The 9,683-nt window shown below is 41.5% G+C and overlaps 1 protein-coding gene across 1 annotated transcript in view; it reads left to right on the forward strand.

The window, feature by feature from the left end:
* dennd6b (DENN/MADD domain containing 6B) overlaps nt 1-8,327 on the forward strand; it is a 15,970-nt gene extending 7,643 nt beyond the window's left edge. Inside the window, exons 8-19 of the mRNA XM_085769446.1 lie at nt 176-238; nt 345-523; nt 1,271-1,366; nt 2,640-2,734; nt 3,263-3,328; nt 3,428-3,492; nt 4,286-4,375; nt 4,456-4,509; nt 5,150-5,259; nt 6,109-6,211; nt 6,957-7,031; nt 8,079-8,327. Of these exons, the coding sequence (XP_085625572.1) occupies nt 176-238; nt 345-523; nt 1,271-1,366; nt 2,640-2,734; nt 3,263-3,328; nt 3,428-3,492; nt 4,286-4,375; nt 4,456-4,509; nt 5,150-5,259; nt 6,109-6,211; nt 6,957-7,031; nt 8,079-8,213 (1,131 nt within the window). The 3' untranslated portion in view covers nt 8,214-8,327. The remainder of the gene's footprint in view (nt 1-175; nt 239-344; nt 524-1,270; nt 1,367-2,639; nt 2,735-3,262; nt 3,329-3,427; nt 3,493-4,285; nt 4,376-4,455; nt 4,510-5,149; nt 5,260-6,108; nt 6,212-6,956; nt 7,032-8,078) is intronic.
* The last annotated feature ends 1,356 nt before the right edge of the window (nt 8,328-9,683 follow it).

Below are 9,683 nucleotides of genomic sequence, written 5' to 3' on the forward strand. Positions count from 1 at the left end.
ATGTTAATGAGCTTCCTGTATGTTAATGAGCTTCCTGTATGTTAATGAGCTTCCTGAGCTTCCTGTATGTTAATTAACTTCCTGTATGTTAATGAGCTTCCTCTTCCTGTCTGTTAATGAGCTTCCTGTATGTTAATGAGCTTCCTGTATGTTAATGAGCTTCCTGTCTGTCCAGGTGAGGATTCCTTCGCGGTCGGACAAACCGGGAGGAAGTCCGGTCAAACAGGCGGCTAAAGAGGTCAGAGGTCACTTCCTGTTCACCGTCTGTCTCTGTTGTTGCTGTGAATAAAGTTTTGATTGATTGACGTGTGTGTGTGTGTGTGTGTGTGTGCGTCCGTGTCCAGAACCTGTTGCCGGCGCCGACGCTGTTGCCGAGCATCCACGAGCTGGACTTGTTCCGGTGTTTCCAGTCGGCGCTGGTCCACCTGCAGATGCTGTGGGAGCTCACGTTGCTAGGGGAACCGCTGGTCGTCATGGCGCCCTCGCCCACCGTCTCCTCGGAAACGGTGCTGGCTCTGGTCAGGTCAGCAGGGTTCTTACTGATTCTTAAAAAGTCTTAAAAGGCATTGAATTCATTCATCTAAAAACATTAAAATGTCTTAAATCAATTTTTCAAAGTAAATGTTAACACATGGTAAGTGGTATTTTATGGTTGTAATTAGTCTCAAATCTCAAAATAACTGGTAACATTCTGACATAGAGAAGTTAGTGGCGGCCGTCAATGCTAAGTTTCTCACCAGTACCAGCTCCCGAGTCAGTGTTTTGTTTGTTTTTTCGGACTTTTTATGCATTTATTTTGAAAGGACAGCTGCGGAAAACTCGTGCGAGTTTGTAGTTTTCACCAAAGTCCGTACTTTTAATGGAAACACACAGAACTCAAATGTCTTTTAATGCGCATCATTTCCCAGTTATTTGAATCACTTTGGATGGAAACATACGAACGAGCAAACGTGACCTTTTTAGTTTATCATCTCCTCTCCACAACTACACAGCTGTTAAATGATGTCACTCACTCACTCATAGCCCCCCCCCCCATTATTCATGTAGCAGTCGCTTTACCTTGGACCACATAGGAAAGTGGGTAAAATTGTCCCTAACCCTGTGTATGTTTCATTTCAAGTGGCATTAAAAACATCTTAAAAAGTCTTAAATTTAACTTGGCTTAAGCTGTAGGAACCCTGGTCAGTGAACGCCGGCGGCCAATCAGGATGTCTCAGGTGTGACGGCGTGCTGCCGTTGCCGTGGTAACAGTGTGTGTGTCTCTCCTCAGCTCTGTCAGTCCTCTGAAGTTCTGCTGCGACTTCCGACCGTACTTCACCATCCACGACAGCGAGTTCAGAGAGTACACCACCAGGACGCAGGCGCCGTGAGTTCACCTGAGTTCACCTGAGTTCACCTGAGGCCGCGTTCAGACTGCCAGCCAAAATCCGATTTTTAGCCCATCCAGATTAGAAACTGGATGGCACTTTTGAAGTCTGAACAGTCCCAAATCACATGAAATCCAATTTTTGTAAACGGATGGAAACCACCTCCAGGAGGTAGTTTCAGATCTCAGTCTGAACAGCTCCAAACACTCAGATTGGTTCTGACTGTCCGTGACGTCACTCTCCGCGGCGCTGTCACTGTGTTACACATAGACATATATATATATATATATATATATATATATGTGTATATATATATATATGTCTATGGTGTTACAGGTCCCGTATGGTCCCGTGAGCTCCAGTTAAACATCAGTTTCCTTCTTGTTACTTTTCTTTTATGCAAACTACCGTGTTGTCGGCGACAGGAGTGACGGCGACGGCGCGCTCCAGCTCTGGGCTGCTGGAGTTTCCCGTCTCTGTGGCTACACACACACACACACACGCACGCACGCATGCACGCACGCACGCACACACGCACACCAGTCTCTGGTACACGTTCACACACACACGGCGGGCTGAGGTTGAAACTAGCGGGGTAGTGCGGCTGCAGCACCGGGCAGATCACTGTGCTGCAGCTGATCTGCCCGGTGCTGCAGCCGCCGCGTCCGCGAGGCATCGCCTGTCACATATAGACCAACCTTAGCCTCCGCTCTGACCTCGTTGCTACAGCAACCTGTCAGATGGGTCAATAATGTGGCCCAGTCTGAACAGAGCCAAATCCCATTTGGACACTTGCTAAAAACAGTGTGGACAGTCGGCCTGAAAAATATACGGATATGAGAAGGAATCAGATTTGAATCAGATTTGCCTGCAGTCTGAACGCGGCCTAAGTTCAGTTTACCTGAGTTCACCTGAATTTACCTGCCACTGTTGCCACTTTCATGTTTTATCTTTATTATTACTTTATTTATTATTATCAATACTATAAATAATCATGCTGCTATGAGCACTTTGCACTTTGTCTACCTCATACATGTTGTTGTCTAAGTGTTGTCCATTGTCTAACTGTGTCTGTTTATGCCTCACCTTTGTATAATAGCTTGTATTCTGTGTATTTTACTACTTTTATGTTATGTGTAGGGACTACAGATGGAAATTAGCTGGGAGCTAAATCTGGTGCAACCATCTTTTCATTTTTTTTCCTTTAAATGATTCATGTAATTGCACATTGTCCCTTATTTCACCTTTGACCTCACCTGTCTGTCCCGTCAGGCCCAACGTGGTTCTGGGCGTCACCAATCCGTTCTTCATCAAGACGTTCCAGTCGTGGCCTCACATCCTCCGACTGGGCGAAGTCCGGATGGCAGGTGTGTTGATGATGATTGTCACCGTGGTTACAGGCAGAACTAGAGCGCTGTAAAAGAGAGTAAAGACACCACCATTGACTCCCGTGGTAGGGGTGTAAGGGTTTAAGGGTTTAAGGGTTTAAGGGTTTAAGGGTTTAAGGGTTTAAGGGTTTTGCCCCCTAGTGGTAGGATGTGGGTATTGCAAAAGCGCCCAGAAAACCCATTCACTCCAATGTATGTGTGTTGCCCACTTGCTGCTAAATTGATGAAAACGGCCGTGTTTTTGTTTTTAGGTGTCTTGGTCATATCAGATTATACTTAGAATTTGTTTATTATAAAATGTAGATTGAAACATTAATGTAGACAACTGTTTGTTTTGTTGTTGTTATTTTTTACTCGCCTATGTGTTAATAGGGTTAGGCGCTTCCATTGGACCAATGCTGTCCTTACTCTCTTTTACAGAGCTCTAGGTAGAACAAACACGGTTCACACCTGTCTGTCTGTCTGTCTGTCTGATCGCCGGTTCGATCCCCTCTCTGTCTCCTCCAGGTGATTTACCTAAACAGGTGAAGGTGAAGAAACTCTCCAAACTGAAAACACTCGACACCAAACCAGGTAACGACCCAGACCAGGACCAGGTGAGAACCAGAACACCTGAGAGTGTCGCTCACCGTGTGTGTGTGTCTGTGTGTGTGTCTGTGTGTGTGTGTGCAGGCATCTACACAGCGTACAAGACGTTTCTCCACAAAGACAAGATCCTGATCAAGAGGCTGTTGAAGGTAAAACGTTGTGGGCTGAAGTTCAGACTGAAGCTTCAACCTGTTCAATCAAAGTTCCTCATAGTTTCTTCTCCAGTATCTTTGTCATTGGATCATTATCTCTTTACACGCTCACACACTCACTCAGTTAAATCTAAATCTAAATATCTCCTGAATGTATGTAGTATATTTCTTGGGGAGGTGCTTTTTATTATTAAGCCCATAGATTTTTTTAACCTCACCCGCACTTACTACAGTATTCTTGTTTCATTTCTGTTTTTTGTAATTACACTGCAAAAACTCAAAATCTTACCAAGAATATTTGTCTTATTTCTAGTCAAAACAAATCTCATTATACCTAAAATATTTATGCATATACATACATAGTTATACATTAAAAAGCAGCTTGTTTTTAGACACTTTTTACTTCTTTCAAGTCTATTTTCATTTGAAATAAGTAGAAAAATCTGACAGTTTTTTAGTTTTTCTTTATTATTGCAAGTACAGAAAACTTGCTTTCACTGGCAGATTTTTCTACTTATTTCAAGTGAAAATTAGTTTGAAACAAGTGAAAATGATCTAAAAACAAGTTCATGTTTAGGTGATGAGTCTTATTTTAAGTGGAAAGAGATTAGTTTTGACTAGAAATGAGACATTTTGACAAGAAACAAGACAAATATTCTTGGAAAGATTTAGAGTTTTTGCAGTGTGTCTTTTATTATGGTGCAAAAAAATAAATAGAAATACAAACATTGTGGGCGTGGCCTGTGTAACATTGTGGGCGTGGCCTGTGTAACCATGACGACGTGTGCAGGGCATCCAGAGGAAGCGGCCGTCCGAGGTGCAGAGCGCCATCCTGAGGCGACACCTGTTGGAGCTGACGCAGAGCTTCATCATCCCTCTGGTGAGAACCGGCCAATCACGTCGCTCCGCCGCTGTGATGTCACAGAGCAGGAAGTGTAACCCCTGTGTCTTGTCTGACAGGAGCGCTACATGGCCAGCCTGATGCCGCTGCAGCGCTCGGTGACGCCCTGGAAGGTAAAACAGGAATCACTGCAAAAACTAGAATATTTGTCTTATTTCTTGTCAAAATGTCTCATTTCTAGTCAAAACTAATCTCTTTCTACTTAACATTAGATTCATCACCTAAAAAATAACTTGTTTTTAGATCATTTTCACTTGTTTCAAACTAATTTTCACTTGAAATAAGTAGAAATATCTGCCAGTGAAATTATTATTAGTTTATTTCATAGGGACAGTGCACCACTAATCAACAGAGTTAAAAGAAAATCTGTAAGTGGGCCAGAGTTAGAGCCAACAAGGCTAGTTTTCGTCCGTTGTCCCTGGCCAGATGTTAAAGGCAACCTAAAAGCCAAAAAAAGCAAGTTTTTTTTTTGTTAGGAGGAAAACTTGCTCCACTATCAGATTTTTCTACTTATTTCAAGTGAAAATCTGCTTGAAAGAAGTAAAAAGTGTCTAAAAACAAGTGAAAAGAGATTAGTTTTGACTAGAAATGAGACATTTTGACTAGAAATTAGACAAATATTCTTGGAAAGATGTAGAGTTTTTGCAGTGAAGCGTGTCGGGTGATGTCACAGTGATGTCACAGTGACGTCACAGTGATGTCACAGTGATGTCATGGTCGTGTTGTGTGATTGGCTGCTGGTTGTGTGTTCAGACGCCTCCTCAGATCCGACCGTTCAGTCAGGACGAGTTCATGGCGACGCTGGACCACGCCGGACCGCAGCTCACCTCCGTGCTGAAAGGGGATTGGATGGGCCTGTACAGGTGTGTGTGTGTGTGTGTGTGTGTGTGTGTGTGTGTGTGTGTGTGTGTGTGTGTGTGTGTGTGTGTACAGGTCAGTCACCAGAGGATTTAACATTAAAGCTGAGTTTGACTCTCCAGAATCAACATCATAGATATCAACAACGTCTTTCTGACTGGTCCTAACTACATTTTAAATAGTTGGATTTTTCATTCCAGATCTCTGTAATTCAGTTTTGCCTCTAGTCAAAAAGAACATTTCAGATCCACAACTCCGTTCTTCCTTCACTGTAACATTCATGTGTATGGGGTTTGTCATTACAGATATCTACAGTTCAGTTGCAGATATCCACTATGTGAATTACAGATATCTGGAACTGAATTACCACTAGTACTAATTCCAGTTACAGATATCTACAACTTCATTTCTCCTAGTCAAAACTTAATTTCAGATATCTGAACAGGGACATGTAGCTAGATATCTTTAATTGAGGTGAATTAAAGATATCTAGAACTGGAATTATGACTAGTCAGAATGAAGTTGTAGATATCTGTAACTGGAATTAGTACTAGTGGTAATTCAGTTACAGATATCTGTAATTCACATAGTGGATATCTGCAACTGAACTGTAGATATCTGTAATGACAAACCCCATACACATGAATGGTTACAGTGAAGGAAGAACGGAGTTGTGGATCTGAAATGTTCTTTGTGACAAGAGGTAAAACTGAATTACAGATATCTGAACATCCAGTCTGGCTTCTAAATGTTAAAATGGCTTCACATAGTGTGTGTGTGTGTGTGTGTGTGTGTGTGTGTGTGTGTGTGTGTGTGTGTGTGTTCTCTAACTTCCCGTCTCGTCGCTCCGACAGGAAGTTCTTCCGCTCTCCGAACTTCGACGGCTGGTACCGACAGAGACACCGAGAGATGAGCCAGAAGCTGGAGAGTCTCCACCTGGAGGTCATCTGTGATGCTGTGAGTCACATCATCACGTGATGTCATCATGTGACCTCATCACATGACATCATCACACGACATCATCACATAGACCAGAGTGGCATCACTATGCAAATGAGAATGACTGATGCATCCTGGGTAATTTAGGGGCAGCGCCCGGCATTTTTACATTGCACTCAGTGGCTTTTTGTGTTTTGATGGAGCGTAGACTAACTAACAATCAATCTGAATGTTTTATTTTTTGTTTCTTTTGTATCACTATGTCTCATAATTATTTTGACACCCTCTTTGAAACCCACCGTTCACGCTATCTTGAAAAACTACAATGAATGAATCTACGGTATGCTCCTTTAGCCTCCCACAGTGATCAATGACTCCACACAGTGGCCAGAAATGTCTGAATGAATCTACGGTATGCTCCTTTAGCCTCCCACAGTGATCAATGACTCCACACAGTGGCCAGAAATGTCTGAATGAATCTACGGTATGCTCCTTTAGCCTCCCACAGTGGCCAGAAATGTCTGACCCAGACATCTACACGTATTTGGTGGAATCACCGGGAGGTTTTGGCTCAGTGTTGTCTGGAAACAGCCTGTTAATACACAACTTTTTGTTACTTAATTTGTTAAGACAGTTAGGCTGAACTTTACAATGCTGCCCCTAAATTACCCAGGATGCATCAGTCACTCTCATTTGCATAAAAAAGCCGCTCTGGTCTATCACATCATGACAGCTGCTCCTCTGACCAGTCGTTCCCCTGCAGGACCTGCTGGGCTGGACCAGAGACAAGTCTGAGGTGGAGATCGTGGACCTGGTGCTGAAGCTCAGAGAGAAACTGGTGAGTTGATCTGGTCTGGGTCTGGACCTGGATCATACAGAAGAGCTTTGCATTCACTGGATAAAAAACAATTAGACACCTGATCTTGTAATTATAAGATAAAGAAAAAGGAAATCTAAGTCTATAAATCTGCTCTCGCTGTCTCAAAACAAGTAAATGATTACTGTAAGTGTGGCTCCGTCTCTTTTTACTTTTTTAAACACACTAAAATGATGGAGCGCGAGCATGTACAGTAGTTGACGCGTGTCTTCTGCCACAAAAACTCCACAGTTCTTCTTTCTCAAGAGGGTTTATTTATTGAAACCTTTCTTCAAGTTACAACAAAAAATAAAACTGTGTATCAATCCAAAATCAGGCGATAATCATTAGCACGATTAGCACGGTTAGCACGGTTAGCACGGTTAGCACGGCTCTCCTCGCCTCCATAGTCATAACTCAACCAAATTACACACACATCACGTTACGCACGTCTCAGCCAATAAGAAGAGAGCAGCTGTTATTAACTAATAGGCACTCTTAAAACCTCAAATACTGTATATAAAGGATAAATCCAACAAATTTAAATTATTTATCACCTTATGTGTAATTTACAAAATGGCTCTAACAATTACTACGATCGACTGCTCTTCCTTCGTCCTTCAAGCACCCGGACGTCTGTCACGGGAAACTGAAACTGAATTTTGAAAACTGAATTTGAATTGTGAGAGAGTTGGATTTTCAGTGAGGATCAAATTTAATTGGATTTCAATTTTAAATGATACTATTATATTCAGATACAGTTTTTCAATTCAATGATTCAAATTAAACAACACAATTTCAAATGATGTGATTCAAATTCAAATGTTCAATTCAAATATTCAAGTTTAGCGATTCAAATTCAGATATGAATGATTCAAATTCACAAGTTTCTATAGAAGGAAAACAATCTACGTCGTGGAATTGTTGTAACTTTCCTTTTTGATAAATTTGACCTGTATTTGTGTAGTTTGTGTGTGTGTGTGTTAAACAGGAAGTGTGTGTGTGTGTGTGTGTGTGTGTGTGTTTCAGATGAAAGCGCGTCGGCAGCAGCTGCAGCTGAAGGACGGAGTGACACACAAACTACACACTTTCATCAACACGATGATCACAACGCTGTCTGACGAGCTGCAGAGTGTGCTGCACACACACACAGACACACACTGACACACACACACACACACACACACTGACACACACACACACACACACACACACACACACACACACACACACACACACACACACACACACACACACAGACACACACTGACACACACACACACTTTGTTCCTCTGACATGAATGTTAATGAGACGTTAATAACGATGTTTAACATTATTAACACAACTCGGTGCAGCTGCTTCACTCCACATGTTTCTCTTCCTCTTCTCCTTCTTTTTCTCCTTCTTCCTCCTCTTTCTCTTCTCCTTCCTCCTCCTCTTCTTCTTCCAGATGTGACTTTTTTTTATTTATTCCATTATTCCAGTTTCACGTGTAACAGGAAGTTGATTAAAACGGTGTAAATAAACTGTGTCACTGAGCCTTTATGAGTTTTTATTTGTATCGTTTTGTTTTATAAATGTTTTTCCAACATGTAAAATTCACAAATATGAAAACTTTATTGTTCACAGAGTGGGAATTCATCTTTGGTCTCAAGTTGGTAAAAGTTGTAATCGATGAGGTCGATCGGTTCATGATGCCTTCACTGTGTGTGTGAGAACCGAGCGGCCATACTTACCTTTTACTTTTACTCATCCATCCACTATTTTTTTGATTAGTCGATTAGTGAAACGAGTAATTTTTTGGTTGACGATTAATTTACCGGTAACTCAGTTTAACACTTTGATGCCGTCTCTGTTTTGCTGAGGCTGCAGATTCAAGATTCAAGATTCAAATAGATTCGCATATTAAAAAAAAAATCCATGTGAATAGGGTAACATTTTTAACCTTTAGATATCTCCATGAAAATTACTGAGTTGATTACTTACATTAAGACAAACAAAAAATGTATTGCAAGTTTTTTGAAATTCTTTGTTAACATGAGCAAATTTGCATAAATTTGCATACATTCCACCGTTTTGACGGCACATGTATATATGAAGTTGCTGTGGTGGTACCGGCATGAAAATTGGAATGAGTTGACTCCATCGGTCAACCGACAAGTTGACCACTTTAAATTTCAAGATGACTGAAATTTTTCACAACAGCCACATCCTTAGTAGAGCAGGTATGGCATGCTCCGTCTCTATTAATGCTCATGGGCCTAAATTGGTTCCATTCCTTAAGTTTTTTAACTGTAATATCATATTGCAGTAAAAAAATGTCTTGTTCAATCTTGTTAACATATTATATGTTAACAAGATTGAACAAGACATTTTCACCTGCTCTACTCAATGTTTAGATCAGGTGTTGTATGTATGCAAATTAGCCATATGTAATTGGATTATGCACTGTTGGCTCATGTCATACCTGCTCTACTAAGGATGTGGCTGTCTTGAAAAATTACAGTCATCTTGAAATTTCCCACCAAACATTGGACGTCTGATGGACGTGCAGATCATGTCTATATTGCGTCCGTCGGTCCAAGACCAATTCTGGACGCCTAAACGACGTCCAAACTAGGTCCAATATTTGG

This window comes from Trachurus japonicus, chromosome 23 (genome assembly GCF_045865225.1).
Source record: "Trachurus japonicus isolate A0001 chromosome 23, Traja_1.0".
Lineage (NCBI taxonomy): Eukaryota > Metazoa > Chordata > Actinopteri > Carangiformes > Carangidae > Trachurus > Trachurus japonicus.